Consider the following 21,693-nt stretch of genomic DNA (forward strand, 5'->3'; position numbering starts at 1 on the left):
CAAGGGAATGTCTTAAGGTAGCTTGCCTTGGATTGTTATGCATTCTCAGTTATGTGCTTAAAGCAATGAATAACAACAAAGGTTTTTATTCTTGCCATTTCATTTGAGATAAACGTGAACACCTTGACTCACTGTGAACTGCAAGCGTCTTCCTTTCTATTTGTTAGCTCTTATTAAAAGTGCAGCGCATAGAGCGATATGTTTCTATGAAAGAGAAAAGTCACAAAGGGCTCGAATATATTAAGGGAAAGCAGAAAAGACGACATTTCGTAGAATGATTTACGGTAACCATTGACTTCCATAGTATTTTTTCCCCATACTATAAGAGTCAATGGCTGCAGTCAACTGTTTGGTTAAAAATATTCAAAATATCTTCTTTTGTGTTCAACAGAAGAAAGAAACTCATACAGGTTTGGAAGAACTTAAGGGTGAGTCAACTGAAGTCAGTTTTCTTCATTCTGCTAAATAATATCCAATACTATCACACTGGGTGATGCATGAAAAAACATTCAGGTGAGGAGATAAACATGTATTACACTTCACAGCTAATGTGTCACATGACATTTTCATTCACTTCTATTCTCAAAAAGCCAAATAAATCATCAAGCACACTGCCTCAGGCGATTTAAACACGAAAGGCCCATCTCTTCCGGCCCCTGCCGCCCGTGACATTGTCACATGGGAGTTTGCAAAAAAATTAAATTTACAATGCTCAATTTAACTAATAACCAAATATAATCTCGCAGCTGCACATCTGACTCCACGCCAACACCACAATGCTGACAATTTTCCCTCCACGCTTGAAAGCCATTAACACGGCTGAAATGGTCCCTGCGAATACTGCTTTAATGTTTCTGCTTTAAACCAGTTCAAAGCAACTAGCAATAACACAGAAACACTAGGGGCATATTGATTTCTCCAATTCTTCATACAGTCCTTTTTAATCAATTAACAGATTTTTTCCCTGCATGTTACACATAGTCAGATAAATGGATGCACAAATGCAAATCTCCTAAAAACTGCCAAGAAAATGTCTGTCATATTTTACCACAAAAATCAAACAAAACAAATAAAATATATAAAAAAAATTACACTAGTGTTCAAAACTTTGGGATTACCGTGATACTAAAGACCAGAGAAATTCTATGGAAGCTAGCTTTCGCCACAGAACAAATAAAATAAAATGCATAAATAAAAAGGAAACTGAGAATTTTTTTCATCGCAGTTATAAGTCTATATCTCTATAACTTATCATTTCACAATTACAAGATGTAAACTCTTTATTTATATTTCACAATTTCCATTTTTTTGTTGAGAAATCAGATTTTTTTCACAGAAGTGCAACAAAAAAGTCAGAATTGTGAGATATTGATATGTAAGGATAAGAGTTTACATCTCAATTCGTAAAAAAAATAATTGTGAGATATAAACTTAGAATTGTTATATTGCATATAATTCAGTTTAGGAATAATAGTTGTTTTAAATTGCAGTAATATTTCACAGTATTAGTGTTTTTACTATATTTTTAATTAAATAAAAGCAGCCTTGGTTAGTAGAAGACTCATATAAAAAATAATCTACCATCTAAATGATTTGTGCATGTTTTTATATTTAAAAAAAATATATATTATTGAATGTTCTTGACAAAGGCTTCAATCAAAAAAAAAGTGGTGTAAGAAATGTTGGATAAATGATTAATTATGAAAATGAAACCTAGCAGTAAGGTGCATTAATATATGATTACATGTTTGATCCCCATGTGATACCTGAGGCTAAGTAAAGTATATTACGATTAATAGGCTGCTCATATAAGTGAAAGCTGCGTTAACAAGATGAAGTGAAGAAAACACTGTCAGCTGCTGCTCATGTGAGATCACACCTCACGTGTCAAACAGGAATTAACAACCTCAGGTTTGAAAGGAAATCAATATTTCTAAAAAGATATTTAAAGGCCTAGGCTGTGGCTGTTGTCCTGTAAGTAGAGTGATCTGTTTGAGCACGTGAGCCATTCACAACGGTTTTAAAATAGAAGTCATGATTTCCTTCATTTACAGATAAAGAGGCACACGGTCATGTTCACTACCCAACCACTCTATAACAACCCACCTACTTCATACAATCAAAACACAAACCTCATTTTCAACACCCCATCCGGATAGCAATCGCACGGCTGAGTCACACGCGGAAAACATTCGCTGTGGTGTTCAAGGACCGGCTTGTTTCAGAAAAAGTGACAAAAGGTAAAAATAGACTTCTAACAATGACAAATGCTCTGTGAAGTGGCCGAACAACCTTGAGCATGAACGCACACAAGCAAATGAGCCGTTGAAAACACTCCTGACTTTTGACGCAAGCAGCTCAACGGCTGATGGTTTTAACTGAACGACTGCTGGAGCTGTATTAAAGGGTTAGTTCACCCAAAAACGAAAACTAGCCCATGTTTTACTCACCCTCAAGGCATCCTGGGTGTATATGATGTTATTTTTATCCCATGGTGCTCCCGTCTGTGTAATTCATAAACGCAAATTTATTATGCACAGTATAATCAGATGACTGACTTTGAAACGGAGCAGTTTTCAGTAAAGATAACAGGCTTGTGTTAATAGTGGAATGATTATTTGCAAAGGCTAGCACTACTAATGCCTGAGCGTGAGCTCTTGAAGCTTCGCCCTCTTCTCCGGGAGCACCAGCTCACTCACATTTAAAGCAAAACACTCAAAACAGCGCGTTTGGGCACATACTCTAAAAGTGGCAATTTTAACAAGCTATAAAAACATATCTATTGGATATTTTGAGCTAAATCTTCACATACACACTCTGGGGATATCAGAGACTTATTTTACATCTTGTAAAAAGGAGCATAATAAGTCCCCTTTAAGGTGTTGTGTTGCAGCATGACTTACATGTGAGGCCTACGAGAGCCACGCGGATGCTGAGGTCCACCATCAACGCCCATCTGGGGCCGCAGCGCGCCACCGCCGGCGGGATCAGGATCTCTGCTGACACGTAGAACTGTAGCGCATAAGTGATGTAGATCCCAAAAGAGTAAAGCAGCTTCACGGACTGATATAACCTACAGAACAGACAGACATTAGACACATTTTTATATCAAATTGATCATAGAATATCAGCTAGTCTTGTAAATGTAAAATATGAGAAGTGTAATGACAAAGGAAAGCATCGTAAAGGTATCGCTGATATCTTCAATAATCATGAAAGAGCATTGTCTCTGGAGTGACACAATCACTAAACTGCTGCTAATAGAAACTACAGGACACTTCTGAGAGACTACTGACACTTCGTGTGTATTTGGGTCTGTTCCCGGTTTCTAAGTAGTTTCAGTCAGCTTTTTTGTCACTTGGGCTCAGTGACCTGTTCAAAATGCTTGCTTTATATTAGCCTGAAGTGGATAAGCCTCAAACCATCTGAAATCAGCTGCCTTCAATTTCCCAGCTCTAGTTCACCAAATTGCAGCAAGTCAGAGTTTTTGGAAGAAACAAACTAAAACTTATATATATATATATATATTTTTTTTTTTTTTTTGGAAAGTCTAGGCTAGACTTGGTGTGAACAGTTTTGGTACAAAAAAAAAAAAAAAAAAAACATATATAAAAAAAATCATATTGTACACTTAATTTAGCAAAATACAGTAAAACTGTGAAATATTACAATTGAAAATATTTTTCATGTTTATTTCAAAAAAAGTAATTTATGTAATTCATGTGATGCAAAGCTGAATTTTCAACATCATTACTCCAGTCTTCAGTGTCGCATGACATTTATTTAAAATAGATCGATTTTTTGTGAGTGTGTGTAATATATATATATATATATATATATATATATATACACACACACACACACACATACACACATACATATATGTAAATTAATTATTAATATCTTTTTTTTTTTTTGGTTGGTTGGTTGGTTGTTGTTTTGACTTTTAATAGATCTGGGAAATGATGAACTGAGGAAAAATTCATTGCCAACATGTACTCAAATAATTTTCGAGATTCTCTGCTTATCCATTTTTAATCCCCCTTGGGGAATATGGGTAATGGGACTCCGACAAGTGTTTCTCAGGCTTTAAATAAACATTAAAGGGGACCTATTATGCAAAAATCACTTTTATAAAAGGCGTTTAAACACAGTTGTATGGCCGCAGTGTGTGAAAACATCCAGCCTATAATGGTAATAATGTACTAGTTAAAAATTGCATATGAAAGCAATGTGAAGTCGACTGCTTAAGAGTTTCTGGCATTTTCAGTACGTGAGATTGTTTGTTGTTGCCGGTATTGCCGTAGTATATTAGCTCTTGAAGCTCCGCCCGCTTCTGAAAAGGGGGCTGGGATTACCAGCTCATTTGTATTTAAAGGGACAAGAACAAAAACAGGGTGTCTTGGCTCATACCCTAAAAGCGGCAACTTTAAAGTGGGTCATATGATGCGATTTCATGTTTTCCTTTCTCTTTGAGTGTTACAAGCTGTTTGTGCATATATAAGATCTGTAAAGTTGCAAAGACTAAAGTCTCAAACCCAAAGAGATATTCTTTATCAAATTTAAGACTCTGCCATGCCTTCCTAAAACGGCTCATTCAAACATGCCCACAAATGTCTACATCAAGGTGTGGGAAGATTTGCATAACACCGCCCAAACATACACGCAATGAAAGAAGGCGTAACTATTATTCTTGCTGTAGTGTTGTTGCCGCTTCGTTTCATTGTGAAAGCGAAAATACTTTGTTTGGCCTTCCAAATGAGTACACAATTAGAAATCAGTGGTTAAGTTATATTAACAACACTGCTCCAGAACAGTTCAACCCAAATATTTGAGTGTGTTCAGCACATTTTACAGAGGACTTTTTCCTGATCCTGGGAGAAAGTAGCCTACAATGTGAACACTATGAATGGCTGTGAACACTATAAAGTTGAGCTGGGACAATACATCGATGCATCGCAAATCGCGAAATGATTCATCATCGATTGTGAGATTTTCCGAATGCGTCACGAGTCCTCTGGAATCGAGTCTGAGCTTAGTTTTGAACAGTAGATGGCGCTGCATGCTTTATAAACAGCCGTACTCTGCTTGTTTCCAAATCCTTACACACACTTGAACCTAAAATAATCATTCATAAAATTAGAAAATTATGAAGTGAATTAGGCTACAAGTGTGTTCACAGTGGGCGGCGTTTACATTAATTTTGCATCATAATAGCATTCTGAGCTGAGGTGAAATTACAGACTCAGCCGAACGCACAAGCGCTCTTCTTCATGTGCATTTGAGTGTGAGGATAAAAACTAGAGTAGAGCGCCATCTGCTGTTAAAATCTAGGCCCAGAATCAATTCCTGAGGACTCGCGAATCGCGATGCATTCTGAAAATCTCAGAATCGATCCAGAAACTATGTATCGTCCCAGCCCTTCTATAAAGTGGGGCAATTACAACTTTGCAGTCTGGTGCTTCTGCCTCAGCCTGTAAGTACTTTTCGATATTTAAAGAATTTGCTACTGACTATACAAATGCGAGTTTTGAACAGTGTAGATTAGTGCTTGTTTGGCATTTCTACAATCATAAATGCAGACATGGTGTTATGTTTATGCGGCGCAACGTGTAAAAAGACTGTATGAGTCATTGTAATGACTAATTATGTCCTCACTGAATCCAACGAATGCCTTGTTTATAATGGGTTTTATTGTTTTAGTCTCATCGCGCTGGGACACGGCATCACAATACGGTAAGGGGCTTTAGACTTATTTTACACCTTGTAAAAAGGGGCATAATAGGTCACCTTTAAAGAACCCCTGGCACTCACCAGCACAACGGTAAGTTCAATGTGATGCTGCCCCGAATATGCTCTCCGAAGCCAATGTAGCCGATGGTGCCCAGGGTGATGTAGAGGGTGGTGACGATGCCCATGCCGAGATACAGGACCGTGGTGAAGTTTCTGGGGTTCTGCATCTTATTCTCAAGTGGTAGCACCTGATGAAGATCGAGTATGACAACATTTTGAATTGAACTTTTTTCACTTGAATAATATTTCCGTGGTGACAAACATAATATCAGAACAAAAGAAAAACTTACAACTCCAATTCCCTCAAAGGCAAAAATTGCTGTTCCAAAGAAGAGAGGATAGTCAACTCCTCTTCCTGCCAGCGGGAGGTTGATAGGGTTTGGGATATTCTGACAAGGCAAAGCGAGAAGAGAAAAGAATATCTGACAGTCTGTGACACATTCAACATTTAAAAAAAAAAATAAAAAAGTTTACATGAATGTATCGTGGAGTTCAAAAAACCTGAGACAATGAATATTTAACATTTTTTATTTTTTCTGTTGCTTTTACTTTATCCAAATACAGTAAAAACTAAAATATTACTATTGTTTCAAAGAGTAGTTTTCTATTATTTAATGTTTTAAAATGTAATTTATCAGCATCATTACTCTAGTCTTCAGTGTCACATGATCCTTCAGAAATCATTCTAATATACTGATTTTCTGCTCAAGAAACATTTCTGATTATCAATGTTGAAAGCAATTGTGCTGCTTCATATTTTTGTGCAAACCATGATACTTTTTACAGGATTTACTGATGAATGGAGAATTGAATAGAACAGCATTTATTTGAAATAGAAATATTTGTAAAATTATACCGTCCCTTTTTAATAAATGTAATGCATCCTTGATATATAAAAGGTTTAATTTCTTTCTTACAAAAAAATAAATAAATCTTACTGACCCCAAACTTTTTACAGTATAGTTAGACAGTCATTGTCTTAAATATTTCTTATTAATTATACATAACAAACTGGTCATATTCCCTGATAAAATAATTCTCAGACTTTTGTGACACACTGTATAGTCAGATTTTAAGTAAACTATTTTTGGCGCACAAATGTTAAACAAATGAAATTATGTCTTTAAGTCGCAGTGTAAATTCACAGTGATTGTATGATGTTCAAGATGCATTTAGAGGATGTGTTTTATGTCCTTTGGCAGTTCTGCAAGCATTTTTGAAACCCTTGACTCTTTATAAAAAAAAAAACGTTTTCCAAACAAACCAATTTGCAATCTCTAGCCAGCTGTTTCCACCATGAGAAATTGTCTTTCCTTCCTGAAAAAAGTGTTACCCTTCTTGCTTGTTTCTCAGTAGCTGCAATGCCGATTAGACACAGGGTCTGATTCAAGGCATTTTAAGCAGTTCAATATGAAATGCGCTCTAAAAACCAACCCTGAAACCTGTCATTGACACTTAACTCTTCATCCATAACATCTGAGACTCAATCAGCAGCCCGGGGAGAGGGCTTGGTCCTAAGGATTGCTTGGAGCAAAGTATCTATTGTTTCAAACCTAACAAACTTTTTCAAACATTCTGCTTGAAAACTGTATCTGGGCTATATATGAGTTTAATATAAACAACGCTTGGTTTAATATTTTTCTTATTGTAATATTTCTTAACATATTCATACCATAATGTGGCTAGTTTACAAATACTTGTTGTTCCACCCAGGAACCAGGCTGTTGTATTGTGTACCAAGCATGTATGTGTGACCCTGGACCACAAAACCAGTCATAAGGGTAAATTTTTTTAAATTTAGATTTATAGCATCATTTATATCATCTGAAAGCTGAATAAATAAGCTTTCCATTGATGTATGTTTTGTTATGATAGTACAATATTTGGCTGAAATCTGGAATCTGAGGGTGCAATTAAATCTAAATATTGAGAAAATGGCCTTTAAAGTTGTTCAAATGAAGTTCTTAGCAATGCATATTACTAATCAAAAATGAAGTTAATATATTTACAGTAATAAATACACAAAATATTTTCATGGAACATGATCTTTACTTCATATCCTAATGATTTTTGGCATAAAAGAAAAAATCATTTTGACCCATACAATGTATTTTTGGTTATTGCTGCAAATATATCCCAGCGACTTATGACACTAATCACTATGAAAAATCATGCAATGCAGGCCATACACTTTCACCATATTAAGTGTGTGTTTAATGTGTCTTACCGTCAGACAGTAGTAGTATATGAGGATCAGGCTGACACACATGGAAATGTTTGCCACAAACGACAGAGGGGCCAAGTACTTGAGGTTGCGGATAAACACCAACACGATGATAAAGGGCAGGAAGAAGAGCATGTAGAGGCGAGAGTCGTAGCTGGGGACAATCACTGCCGTTTCGTTGTTGTGACAGTTTGCGGTCGTCCCGTTTGCAGTCTCAACCACCTAAAATATGCAAGTCAATGGAAAGATTCTTTTATGGCAGTAACAACAATCCTTTAACAATATGAAAGAATTTTATATTTCTAAATTCAGATTATAGAAAGGAAGCCCATCTTTTTAACCAAACGAACTGAAAAGCAATGGTGCCCTCTTGAGGTGAGCAAAGAAACTTGCTCACAGTATTTCTGTTGAATTTACATTTCAGAATTTTGGGAAAAGCTTTTATCCAAAATAACAATACATTACGTTTTTAAAGTTTATAAGTTCACTGTGAATTCACATGTTCTACTAGTGGGCCTACAAGAACACTACTGTTTTCTCTGGTTTCTTTAAAAAAAAAAAAAAAATTATAATATGACAATAAAGGACATTACACTGTGTGATTCTGAAGAGTATTTTGTTTAATGTGGCCAAAATCTTTATTCATATCTTAAAAAAAAGTCTCTTCTTCTGTATTTAAAGCTCTCTCACCTGTTTGACATTGTCGCTGAGGAACACAAAGTAAACACAGCAGAAGCCCAGCTGGGTTATGTTGAGGAACAGATTCACCACACGCCTGAAAACCAAAAACAAATCTATATGTCAGTAAGATTTTCCTTTCAAAGGAATTAATGCTTTTATTCATCAAGGATGAATCAAATTGATCAAAAGTTAAATTAAATACATTTCCATTTCAAATAAATGCTGTTCTTTTTAAGTTTCTACTGAAAGAATAACAGTTTCATCCAAAATATGCAGCAGCACAGTGGTTTTCAACATTAATAATAGTATGTTTCTTGAAAAGCAAATCAGCATACAAGAATGATTTCAGAAGGATCATGTGACAATAAAGACGAATAATATAGCTTTAAAATAGGAATAAATTACATTTAAAAATACATTCAAATAAAAAGTAATTTTTCACAATATTTTTTATTGCATTTTGATCAAATAAACGCAGCCTTGGTGACCATAAGACACTTCTTTCAAAAATCTCACCGCCCCCAAACTTTTGATTGGTAGTGTACATCTAAACCCCATCTAGAAAGCACTGTCTTAATTAGTGCATACAAACATCTTAAAATGTGTGGTTTCCTTTAATATATAACATTATAAAATGCATTTTTAACATATGACAGATAACATTTCATACCACAGATGAGCAAACGCTCGTACAATAACATCTATGCATGTGTGCCATCATGTGCAAGATGTGACAGTAAGGTTGCACAGAGATCAGGTGCTGAGAGAGTCATGTGACAAATGGTTAAAGATTATGGTGAGACCAGCAAAAACAAGTCAAGTTTAACATAGTGCTGAATTTAAAAACTGCCCTGTAAGCAGTGAAACACAGACGTTCAGTTACTGTACCTTCCCCACAAAGAGTGCCTACTCAGCCACGACACGTTCTCCATGCCATACTCCACTGCATCTCCGTAGGAAAGAAACGGCTTGCCCATCCTAAATATAGACAACACTTCATTTAGAAAAACAGACAGAAATGTGTGTGATTTATCAGTCAACTGCATAACAGAAACACAAGTATTTACCCTACTAATTATTTCCTACTAAAATGCAATTAGTAGATAGATAGATAGATAGATAGATAGATAGATATGACAAGAAAACTACACTAAAATTTGCCAAGACAAAACAAAACAGATGTTAGGCATCAAAAATCTTGTCAAGAACATGATGGGCAGCATTTCTACAAATAATCAAGCTGTTTATTCTTACTTTGCACTTAGATGATGTGCACATTTCACAAGGAGGTTCATGCAATGTACAGCCACGATTCCCATAGCTACAAGACTTAAAGGCCCCACCTGCAAAATGAGAAGAGAGAGAGAGTAACAAACTATTGATAAAGCATGTTTAATCAACTAGAAAATTTGGGTAAAGCATTTTAAACAATATGAATTTCAAATACAGCCCACCAGGGACAGTCTGAGGTTTAGTGCCTTAACATGGGGTCATGGCTCTTCTGCTGATTTGAACTGATCTAATGTAAAATGTAATTTATTCCTGTGATCAAAGCTGAATTTTCAGCATCTATACTCCAGTCTTCAGTGTCACGTGATCCTTCAGAAATCATTCAATATGCTGATTTGCTGCTCAAGAAACACTTCTGATTATTATCAATGTTGAAAACAGTTGTGCTGCTTAATATTTTTGTGGAAACTGGTTTTTAGGATGATTTGATAAACATTATGAATGTCATTATTGCATTTCCAATTTGTGAGGAAGGGTTTTATAAGATAAGGAACAGTAACAATGGGGTGCAACTACATCTGTAACTGCACAATGCAACTGACAAAAAGGTCAAAGCATAATATTCAAGCCTGGCAGTGAAGCAGAAAGCATCCTTCAGGGACGTGTCCACACGTCTGGCATCTTTGATCCGCTGGAAACACTTGTCAGATTGTGTCTTGTAGTTCCTGTGTCTTCAGCTGTTGCTGAGAGGTTTTAGAGGTCTTCAGAGGCTGAAAGCACGGCTCAGCAGTGCAATGACACAAGCACGCCTTAATGGTGCAGCTGTGTCATATACATGAAGTCTAAGAAAGACGGCACCCAGCAATTTGTTGCTTGCAAAGAAGACCACAAAAGAACTTCAGATGCTAGTAATTGTTAAGGCTTTATACATAACCATAAATTTACTTTCAAACTTAGTTTGTGCTATGGACATGAATGAGGCTCCAAATAAAGCAGATTTTCTTCCAAAGCCATGATTTGATTTGGTGCATAAAATGGAAAGAAAAAAAATCTATTTAAAAAATATAAATGGATTCTGTTCAAAAGTCTGGGATCAGTAAGATATTTTTAAAGTAATTAATACATTATCCAGCAAGAAGGACACACTGATTTGACCTGAAGTTACAATAACAACATCTATAAATGTCACAAAATATTTTTATTTCAAATCAATGCTGTTCTTTTGAACTTTCTATTTATCAAAGAACCATAGAAAAAGCATGGTTTTCACAAAAATATGAAGCAGCATGATAGTTTTTGAGATTGATAATAATAATAATAATAATAATAATAAGAACTGTTTCTTGAGCAGCAAATCAGCATATTATAATGATTTCTGAAGGGTCACTGAAAACTGGAGTGTAGATGCTGAAAATTCGGCTTTGATCACAGGAATAAATGACATTTTAAGACATTCAAATAAATTTAAAAAAGTCATTTTAAATGGTAATAATATTACAAAATTTTGTATTTTTGATCAAATAAATGCAGCCTTGGTGAGCATGAAGGACTTATTTATAATAGCATAATAAATGTGATTAATTCTTTATCCTTTTTTATTTCATATATATATATATATATATATATATATATATATATATATATATATATATAAATAAGAGAGAGAGAGAGAGAGAGAGAGAGAGAGTAAGTAGATAATGCACAAATCTATACATAAATCTTCTGTTCCAGATTCATACATTATTATTTATTGTTAAGTCTTATTTAAATGTTTCTGTTCTCATGTCAGATATGCATGTACATATGTATATATGCATGCATGTACCGAGAGCTTCTTAAAAACCACACCAAATTCCTCATGTATTTGCGCACACTTGGCGAATAAAGCTGAATCTGATTCTTAAACTCTGTAACAAGCCAACATTTTTATTTACTTAATTTTGACTTGCACTTGGCAAGTGTTAATTCTGCACACTGAGTGTAGGTTGTCTCTTTTTATTCATGAACGCATGTACTGCATGTGCTGCTCCTGTGAGCGTTACATCACATTAACAAACACTGCATTGTCTCTTCAAAAACCAAAAGGTGTGCTGGGTGTGGAAGTTCTTCAAAATCATAAGACTTGAAAATGAAAGGCTGACATGATGTTGACATAAGTAGATCCTGTTCAGATAAGTACATACAGCTGCCACAATAACAAGATAAAGCTCAGAGAGAAGCGTGCGTGCAACTATACACGTTTTAATGCGATGATATACGATTTTATAAAAGGCAACCAGAACACTAGGTCAGAGCAGTTGAAAATATAATGTAATGAGCATTCATCTCCAAATTAAATTGTCTGTCCTACCAGGAGTCCTGCATTCTTGACAGCCAGAGGCAAGCCGAGGAGTCCCGTACCAATATTTCCTTTAAGTAAATGAATTATAGTCTGAGAAAACCTAAACAAAAAACAAATTAACACAAAATTAAAACAAGTCTAAGAACATGAAAGTTTTAACAGATGATGACAGTGCTTACGAGGATCCCGTTCTTCCTCCGATTCGTTCATATTCTGTCTGTCGTAGGGAACCGGGTGAATGGATGGGCTCATCTTCAGCGGGGCTCTCACCTCTTCTAGAAAGGTCTGGGCCTTGAACCAACACACAAATATAGCTTTAACATGATCTTAAACCATGTACAATGAAACATTCAAAAATGTATGGGGTGTGTAAGATTTCTTAATGTTTACAAAAGAAGTCATGGTCATCAAAGCTGCATTTATTTGATCACAAATACGCTAAAAACTGTGAAATATTATTACAGTTTCAATTAGCTGATTTATATGGTAATACATTTTAAAAATATGATGGTAAAGTAGAATTTTTCAGCATCATTACTCCAGTCTTCAGCGCAGGGTTATTATAGTTAACGAGACATTTAATTGAAAGAAAGAAAGAATAAAACAACAATAAATAGTAAAAAATAAAAATGAAAACTAATTCAAATAATAATAATAATAATAATAAAAAAAATAGTATGCCAATGATACTAAAATAGCCCTGCTTCAGTGTCCCATGATCCTGCAGAAGTCATTCTAATATACTATTTGCAGCTCAAGAAATATTTATTATTATCAGTTCTGAAAATAGTTGCATAAATTATGGACACTATGATGAATTCAAAGTTCAAAGGAACAGCATTTATTTGAAACTTTTGCAACATTATAAATGTCTTTACTATCCTTTTGATCTATGATGTAATGTGTCCTTGCTGAATAAAAGTACAAATCTTTAAATTATATATTTTTTATTTATTTCAAGCTTAGCCACAAAAAATAAATAAAATAAAGATCACAATCAGTGTCACATAATGCAAGGGAAATTGGTTTACCGTCCTGATAGTTGATATCAGAGGCCATGCTTGCTTTGGTGGGGTGTAATTTGCCACTGATAGCTTCACTGATCAAAAGCTTCCCTGCGGAGACGCTGCATCTACAGGCTCTGTGATCGCAGACAAAAGAACAGAGTTAATAGCCCTCCCAGAACACACCAATGACGCACAACGTGCCCTTTCTGCCTCATATTCTCTATCGTCTCTTGGGGCTAAAAACAAGAGGATTTCAAATGATAGCATGCAATCAACATTAGTTATATCTGACACTTTAATATGGCTGTGTGACAATTTCACAAATGAACTACAGCATCACTCACGGCCACCATTTCTACTATTACGCATGCAGAGAAAACATTTATTAATGTTTAGTCAAATATGCTTTTTATGAAAGCTGCAAACTCTATATACACTGTTTTGTATCGGTGAAGACAGGCTGGTCATATGAGGGTGAAATACACCAGTTATACGAGTCAAAAAGATGTCACAACTATTTGAAACCAAGCCAAACCACACATATGTAGAACCTCACGAGCGCAAACTCATTCAGCTACAAGAACAGTTAAACAACAATCAGACTCGGCTTTTACAAATATGTAGCTAACTCAACCATCACACAATATAATTATAACCTGAAGCTGTGAATGTTTCAAGTTAAAAAAATAACTAGATAGGTGTGCATGAACAACCATGCAATCATATGCTAATGCAAAGCAGCTATATTAAGTGCAGTCAAATTTCAAATCAGTATTTGACTTTGGCGTGGCCACCTTGCCTTGATCACATTTCCTATCGACTACTTTAATCAATACAAAAACAGATCAATGGGAAAATAAAAGTCTTTCATGAGCATTAAGTTCACTTGTTACTGATGCACATTTAATAGACAGCTTGCATAGAAGTCTTAATCAAAAAGGAAAACTACATTCCCACAGTTACGGGATCTTTAAAGCAATGCAAACGTCAAGAAAATCTTAAGATTGAACACTGACGTACTGTAGCTGCAAAGTTGTGTAACATTGTGCAATATCAAAACATGTACTAGCTAGCATGACCCAAAACATTTCTTAATATTTGTTATGTTGGTAGAAATATAATCGTTCATTATTTGTTGCTTAGTTCGTTCAATTAGTGTAATATATTAGCAAATATTGCAATGACTAATATTAATAAAGAGGGTAACTTAGAAGTATCGTTCTAATAATACTAATAAAGTTAACAAATTAAAGCTTAAATATAGTGCAGAAGAGACATATTTACTGTACACTGTATTCCACCAGTCTATTTTCATTTACGGTCTCGTTCACGACAAGAGTAAACACATAAATAGGAAGAATTTCATAAATATCCAGTGATATATCCTTTAGCCTTCGACAGTGAATGCTATCACAACAACCGTGCTGTATGCGAATGTCGTGCTACATGACAGATTTGACAGATTTGTACTTACCGTCAGCACAGTTAAACGAAGTATTATAAAAGATCTACTATATTAACATCATAAAGTCCATATCTGAAGCCGGGTATGCTATGACAGCACAGAAGGGTCAAGCAGACATGCTATGATTTGAAACCGCTCTCCTCTGAGACTGAGTTTATTGGGTCACATGACCACCAATCAGTCAGCTGATCTCACTTCACAGCAAACCAACAAACTCACTAATCATTCTGTTTCTGTTTTTTTTTAATTAAAAAGCTTAGCTTTGGCACATGCCATGTTGCGGCTTTAATAATAAAAAAAAAAAAAAAAAAATTATGTTAAAATTATGTTAACCTGTTAGCGGTCCAGCTGCAGCGCAGACTCACTTCTTGCTAGACACCAGTGGCTGGACACCAGTGGATGGACAGCAGACGTCATTTCCGTATCGTCATTCACTTTTCAATTTTGACGCGCCATGCAGATGTCAGCGGTAAGAAAAAATAATAAACTGTCGATGTTTTGTTTTTTGTTTTTTGTTGAAGTAACGTTAGTATTTTTCCCTATGCACGTGTAAATGCCTGTTGTTTAATATGTTTATGATGATGTTGAAAGCGCTATATAGCCTAAATGCAGTCCATTTACCATTTTACATATTTTGTATAGGAGAATGTTAACATTTATATACGTTTTTTTGGTTTTTGTTACCACACTATTTTTTACAGACCATCTACCACACACAACTTTTCACCTACATTGTTCAATTCCTTTTTTTTTTTTTTGGAAAGTTATTAATTGGATTTTTGTAAACTCTTATGAATTATAAGGTACTACCCTTATTTCATATGTGTCACTATACTTATTACGTAAACAATCTATTAATACTACCCTCTTCTTTTAGGCAAATCACATTAGTGTGCGTAAAGGGACGGAGCTACCACCAATACAGAAATGCACAGAGTGCTGCAGCCGGTATCACTGCCCGCTGTGCAATTCAAACATTTTTAAACCCACAGACCGATACCGTGTAATCATTCATTTAAAGGCTCACCTTGCGAGATCTGTAAAATACAAAGGTGGGCACATTTTCTCAATATGACACACCATTTGTATATTGTTTGAATCTGTAGTTAATGTTTTTTTGTGTTTGTTTCCACAGGCTATTGCATGTACAAGCCTTGAGGGATGTGGTGAGCAGTCTAGAATTTAGACACCGGGCCCATTATGCTTGGCTGGAGAGTACGTTTTTAATCAATTTTTCATTTCTGTATTGGCCTTAAATCAACACTTGTACTCTAATATAGTTAAATATAAACATGCTCATTCTAATCATATTGTACATCTGTTCTTGCTTTAGGTGTGGTGAATGTCAAAAAACTGTCCCAGGCTGTAAGAGACATGTGTGTCCCTTTTAAAATTGTAGAATGCAGAAATTGCAGATGTTTTTTCAAAGACTGGGTGGGGTACTGTGGAAATGGAAGGCGTGGAGACCTGCGAGGGTTTTATACAGACCCTGAATTTCCTGAGCATTGCCCAGACTGCCAGTCTGCCAGTTTTAGGGGGCAGGAATGAGGTGTGGTGTGCACAGTGTGCAATAGTTTATTTGTAACTGTTCATGTTTTATTTTCTCGTGAAATAGGGACTTCCCCCACAACCTTATGGCATCTTCATTCTGATGGTCAGATTTGACCAATTTTACTAATTAGATTGTGTAATTTCCAATAAATATTGCAAAACCATGAAGTGTTAATTTGATCTGGATTGTTTGGTAAATTGTCTGAACATGTGAATCTACGTATATTTTAAAAACAGAAGTGGTTACATTTACAAAAAAATAAAAATAAGAATTGAATATCCAAATGGGCAAGGCAAATAACTGTGGTCAATTAACATGTACAAGTCTGTTGTATTGACAAAACGTTATAGTCCATTGATCTAGGCTGAATTTGTCACAAAAAATAGTGATATGATCTGAACAATATATATTTTCAAGGTGGTTCTTGTGAATGCAGTTTACATGAATTATTGATGTTATAATATTAAGTATATTATTGAGAATTGTTTTATGTAAAGAGATATGATAAAGATCATATTTCAATTTGCACACAGCTTTTATATTATATATTTTAAGTCATAAAAGTAAAATGACAATACGGAAAAGACGTGTGCAATTAAGCCTGCAAAGAATGCTGTCTATCCACTGGTGAAAACAGAAAATAAATAAATGTCTATCCAGAGGTGAAAATATAAAATAAATGTCTATCCAGAGGTGAAAATATAAAATAAATGTCTATCCAGAGGTGAAAATATAAAATAAATGCTATAGTCATCTGCAGGCTTCTATTTACAAAAAAGCGTAGGCGGAATTTTTTTTTTCTCTTTTTCAGTGTTTTCAAAGTTCTATTACTCAATATCAGTAAGACTTACAGTGATTCTGACTGTTGAGGTACAAACCTCAGTGTGTCACCTTTCAAAAGAGACCAACGCCATGCACATAATCTAAATGGTTCAAGAACAGAATGCAATTTACTTTGGGTATGCCTTTTTTAGGCGTTTTAAGCTCATTTTACAGGATCTCGAAGAGGTTAAAACAATGTCGCAATGCTTCAATCCATATTTATTTAATTTTTTATCCCTGCTATTTTTATTTTATTTCAATTTATTATTTAATTTTATGCCGACAGGGGGCGCTTCGAAATAAGGGAGTGTCTAAAAATTAAGTATTATGTGTGTTTAAAACTCACATAATACTTAATATTATGACTCGTAAAACAAACACGAAGTACTATAGCACAGCCTTTCACAATATTTGAGGGAATATACACTGTAAAAAAATTGTTGTTTCAACTTAAAATAATTTGTTACCCCGCTGGCTTAGTCAACTAAAATATTCCAGTTGTCCCTTAAATTAACATTGAGTAACTTAAAATTTCAAGTTGACGAAACTAAACATTCTAAGTCAGCGGGGGAACAAATTATTTTAAGTTATTTTTGTTACAGTGTATGTACATACACTTCAGAGGCCTCATGCCCATTCAAAGTGATTTTTGATCCAAGTGGATTTTGAATGCAGCTTCCAAAAGACTGGTCGAATTCTCTCATCAGAAACAATAAAGTGCAAATGTGTGTATATGAATCTGTAAGATATTAATTTGACTGTATAACCAGCTTCAGTCATTCTAATGGGAGTTTTTGAGAGTGCTTGAACTAGACTGTCAGTGAAAATGTCCTGTTATAATGTAAAATGCTCTTTGCTCTCTTTCTGTACAATGAACATGTTGTGATTAGTAGCCTTGTTAATTTACATTAACTTTCAATGTTAAATTCACATTAAATATAAAGTCAGTCGTAATGTTATGACATGACACCCATAAACAGACAGGCTTTTATTAATAGATTACATTATTAGGTTACTTTGGCCATCGCCTATAGATCAACATAATCTATAAAGGTGTGAATCAAGATATTTCATGATATAGTTAATGTGTTTAGGAATGTTTCGAATAAAAAGTAAAAAAATAAATAAAACATAAGTGCTGTTGTGGCTGCTGTGTTGGGGGCAATAAGTAAACAGTATTTTTTCTCGGTATTTTCGTTTTTGTATTTGTATATAGCCAATCCCGTTCATGCAACACCAGAAAAACTACTATGATTGGCTGTTGTCACTATGACGCTCGCATCAGCACTACGCTTCGGACACGCCCTCCGTCAAACGCCTGCTTACATAGTAGTAATTTAGTGATGATCCCTAAACTAAACAGCGTGTCATCTGACTGCCCAGCCACAGTCCAGCAAAAGCGAGCCTTTAGACTTGAGCTTGCAGCGACAATCTGATCGATCATGACGGTAATTTCACATTTAATTTAAAATGTAACTCATAAAATCTGTTTATATGTTGCTTCCTGATTTGTGGGCATCCAAAATCACTTTTTATTTAGCATAACTCACTTAGCTTTGTAGCTAGCTGGTGAATGGTGATTGATTCTCGTATAGAACTGAATCAAAAATGTGTTTTTTTTGTCTCATGACAGACTCACGAGTTTTTTGTTGACATGACATGTGAGGGATGCTCTGGTGCGGTCACTCGAGTGCTTAAAAAGCTGGGTATGCTTTTGAATATTTCAGATTTCAGTGCTGTAAGACCATTGAATTGTATTTATTTATCTGCCCAAACTATTTCAAACCTGTTATTTGTGAAAGTGAAACTACTTTGGTTAAATACATCAAAATACAGCTTCATTTCGTTCTTGTTTTAGTAGTGCTGCTTTGTCATGTGGGAACATAGTTCATAGTTCAGTTGTGTTTCTCAACAGATGTCAAGTTTGACATTGATCTGCCCAACAAGAAGGTCTTCATCGAGTCAGACAAAGACACGGATGTCCTTCTGGAAACACTGAAAAAGACTGGCAAAACTGTCACCTACATCGGTCCAAAATGAAATATTATACATTAAAACTCTTAAGGTGAGAAGCAGATGTTTGAAATTAAAATTAATACTTTTGTAAAGTACTACTGATTGTGTGGACAGCAGCTTATGAACCTAATAACAAATATTAACTGAAGCATTATGTTAAATGAGGTTGTGGTAGCTGGTCTAACTGGTATAGAAATATGTTACGTTTCAATAATAGTGTTTGACATGCAAATTAGGTTTCTTTATGATCACAGCTTTGAAATCAAGCCCTGAAGATTTACTGGAAAGTCCAAAGTTGTAGTTTTTTATGGTAAAGTGTAACATAATGGTTTTATTATCAGTTTTCATCCTTCTGTTAATTCACAAATCAAGTGTTATCTCTGCTTTTTTAATACTCGTAATATACCTGGATATATTTGTTTTTATGAGTGCATGGTCTCCTCTTTCTTTCAGGTAGTTTTTCTTTTATTGTCATTTTTATTCTGATCACGGTGATGTTTCTGCAACACATAAATATTGCATTTGAGATGACCTAAAGTGGACTTGTGTTCAACTCTACTTTGGTTCATTGAAACATGTTTTAATAGGTCAGAATCATGCTGCTTTGAAGATTATGAAGTGGGACTCCCTCATCACTCATCAGATGAATTATTACATATCTTTGGGACCACTGAAGGAAATCTGTTCAGCAGAGCATCATGAAGAGCAGCTACCAGGCTGATTTATGTATTCTGTATTATGAGACTGTTCATATCTAACCGTTTACAATGTGGTTGTTTTCATGCCACACATACTTGTAATTGTATAAGTGTCTAGATTTAAAAATAAAGGTTCCTGTATTCACTGAGAGGAAAGAAAATCTGTGTTTTTCTATAACCAGTGTTGTTTTAGTTTGAAATAAAAGTACTCTTATAGTTATTATTAATATTTTGAATTAATTTTACATTTCTGTTCATTTTATTTTGATTAATATAAATGTTTCTTGTATATTTTATTACAGTTAATTAAAATGTTTTATATATATATATGCGCGCACACACACACATATATATATATATGCACACACACATATATGTATATATACATACATATATATATACTAGTGTTATTATGAGACACATAGACTATGAGCTAAATTTAAATATACATGGCATTTTCAACTTGAGTTCGTTCTCAGTTTCAGTGCTACGGCTCTTAATGGAGTAATATATCTGTGGTTACAGCACAAAATCACATTTTTTTTTTTTAAGCAAACATTGGACTGGGCTTATATTTTTAGTAGTCCTCAGTTCACCAGTAGGGGGCAATGTTACCCTGTCAATAAAACAAAACCATTTCACCATGCAGCATTCTTTAAATCTGCATGCTTTTTCAGGCCAGTGACCCTTGTCACGGGGAGATATGTATATATTAATGTAATGTATATATATATGTATATTAATATCATTACTGATGTACATTGCATTTTTTAAGTGTACTTAGCACATTTGAATGTGGAAGGGACACTTACATTTATGCATTTAGCAGACGCTTTTATCCAAAGCGACTTACATTGAATTCAAGTTAGAGTTTTTACATTTTATCAGCTCTTGCTTTCCCTGGGAATCGAACCCATGACCTTGGCGTTGCTAGCGCCATGCTCTACTATTTGAGCTACAGGAAAGCCTACTTAAACACTATATAAATGTAAATTTTCAAACTTGAAGTTTATATTGTTTTTTTGTATAATGCATAATCACATTGTTTCTCAAAAATATTTTACCATTGCATATATATATATATATATATGTGTGTGTGTGTGTGTGTGTATATGGTCACACTTTGCTTGAAGGGGTGTGCATAAGACTGACATGACACGTCATGAATATGAAGGAGGTTTTATGTATGTTTATGACAACTGTCATTAAGTGTCATTCGCTCAGTTATGTAATTTTTAATGCAAAGATGACATTGTTTCAGATGTCTTTGTTATGGGCTAGGGGTAGGGGTAAAGGTAGGGGTAGGGTTAGGTCAAATAATGTCATCTTAGCATTAAAAATTACATGACACTTAATGACAGTTGTCATAAACATACATAAAACCTCCTTCATATTCATGATGTGTCATGTCAGTCTTATGCACACCCCTTCAAGTAAAGTGTTACGTATATACAAACCCGATTCCAAAAAAGTTGGGACACTGTACAAATTACGAATAAAAAAGGAATGCAATAATTTACAAATCTCATAAACTAATATTTTATTCACAATAGAATACAGATAACATATCAAATGTTGAAAGTGAGACATTTTGAAATGTCATGCCAAATATTGGCTAATTTTGGATTTCATGAGAGCTACACATTCGAAAAAAGTTGGGACAGGTAGCAATAAGAGGCCGGAAAAGTTAAATGTACATATAAGGAACAGCTGGAGGACCAATTTGCAACTTATTAGGTCAATTGGCAACATGATTGGGTATAAAAAGAGCCTCTCAGAGTGGCAGTGTCTCTCAGAAGTCAAGATGGCAAGAGGATCACCAATGCCCCCAATGCTGTGGCGAAAAATAGTGGAGCAATATCAG

At 34.8% G+C, this 21,693-nt stretch overlaps 2 protein-coding genes across 4 annotated transcripts in view; one reads left to right on the forward strand and one right to left on the reverse strand.

The window, feature by feature from the left end:
- Positions 1-14,920, reverse strand: part of LOC306853549 (proton-coupled amino acid transporter 1-like) — a 35,193-nt gene extending 20,273 nt beyond the window's left edge. For 2 of the 3 annotated variants that reach the window (XR_013782751.1, XM_079391046.1), the window contains exons 1-11: positions 14,751-14,920; positions 13,301-13,410; positions 12,449-12,560; positions 12,279-12,369; positions 9,953-10,041; positions 9,587-9,676; positions 8,708-8,792; positions 8,021-8,239; positions 6,084-6,182; positions 5,815-5,981; positions 2,904-3,073 (exon numbers count right to left, since the gene is read on the reverse strand). Coding sequence is in view for 2 of the 3 variants with exons in the window: in XM_079391046.1 (XP_079247172.1) it covers positions 2,904-3,073; positions 5,815-5,981; positions 6,084-6,182; positions 8,021-8,239; positions 8,708-8,792; positions 9,587-9,676; positions 9,953-10,041; positions 12,279-12,369; positions 12,449-12,560; positions 13,301-13,328 (1,150 nt within the window). In the remaining variant the exon portion in view is untranslated. Of the gene's footprint in view, positions 1-2,450; positions 2,505-2,903; positions 3,074-5,814; positions 5,982-6,083; positions 6,183-8,020; positions 8,240-8,707; positions 8,793-9,586; positions 9,677-9,952; positions 10,042-12,278; positions 12,370-12,448; positions 12,561-13,300; positions 13,411-14,750 lie in introns of all 3 variants that reach the window. The other variant, XM_079391047.1, reaches the window with a different exon arrangement.
- A 3,547-nt stretch (positions 14,921-18,467) lies between these two features.
- atox1 (antioxidant 1 copper chaperone) lies at positions 18,468-19,978 on the forward strand. The gene is made up of 4 exons (XM_079390491.1): positions 18,468-18,563; positions 18,749-18,821; positions 19,031-19,180; positions 19,719-19,978. Exons 1-3 carry the CDS (start codon positions 18,558-18,560, stop codon positions 19,153-19,155), a joined length of 204 nt encoding a protein of 67 aa, XP_079246617.1. The 5' UTR covers positions 18,468-18,557; the 3' UTR covers positions 19,156-19,180; positions 19,719-19,978.
- Positions 19,979-21,693: the final 1,715 nt, after the last annotated feature.

This window comes from Barbus barbus (assembly GCF_936440315.1).
Source record: "Barbus barbus genome assembly, chromosome: 33".
Classification (NCBI taxonomy): Eukaryota; Metazoa; Chordata; class Actinopteri; order Cypriniformes; family Cyprinidae; genus Barbus; species Barbus barbus.

Excerpts from the sequence above, each read along its gene's own strand:
- atox1 (XM_079390491.1), top strand. Across the intron at positions 18,822-19,030 it reads TCGAGTGCTTAAAAAGCTGG|ATGTCAAGTTTGACATTGAT; the intron begins GTATGCTTTTGA and ends GTTTCTCAACAG.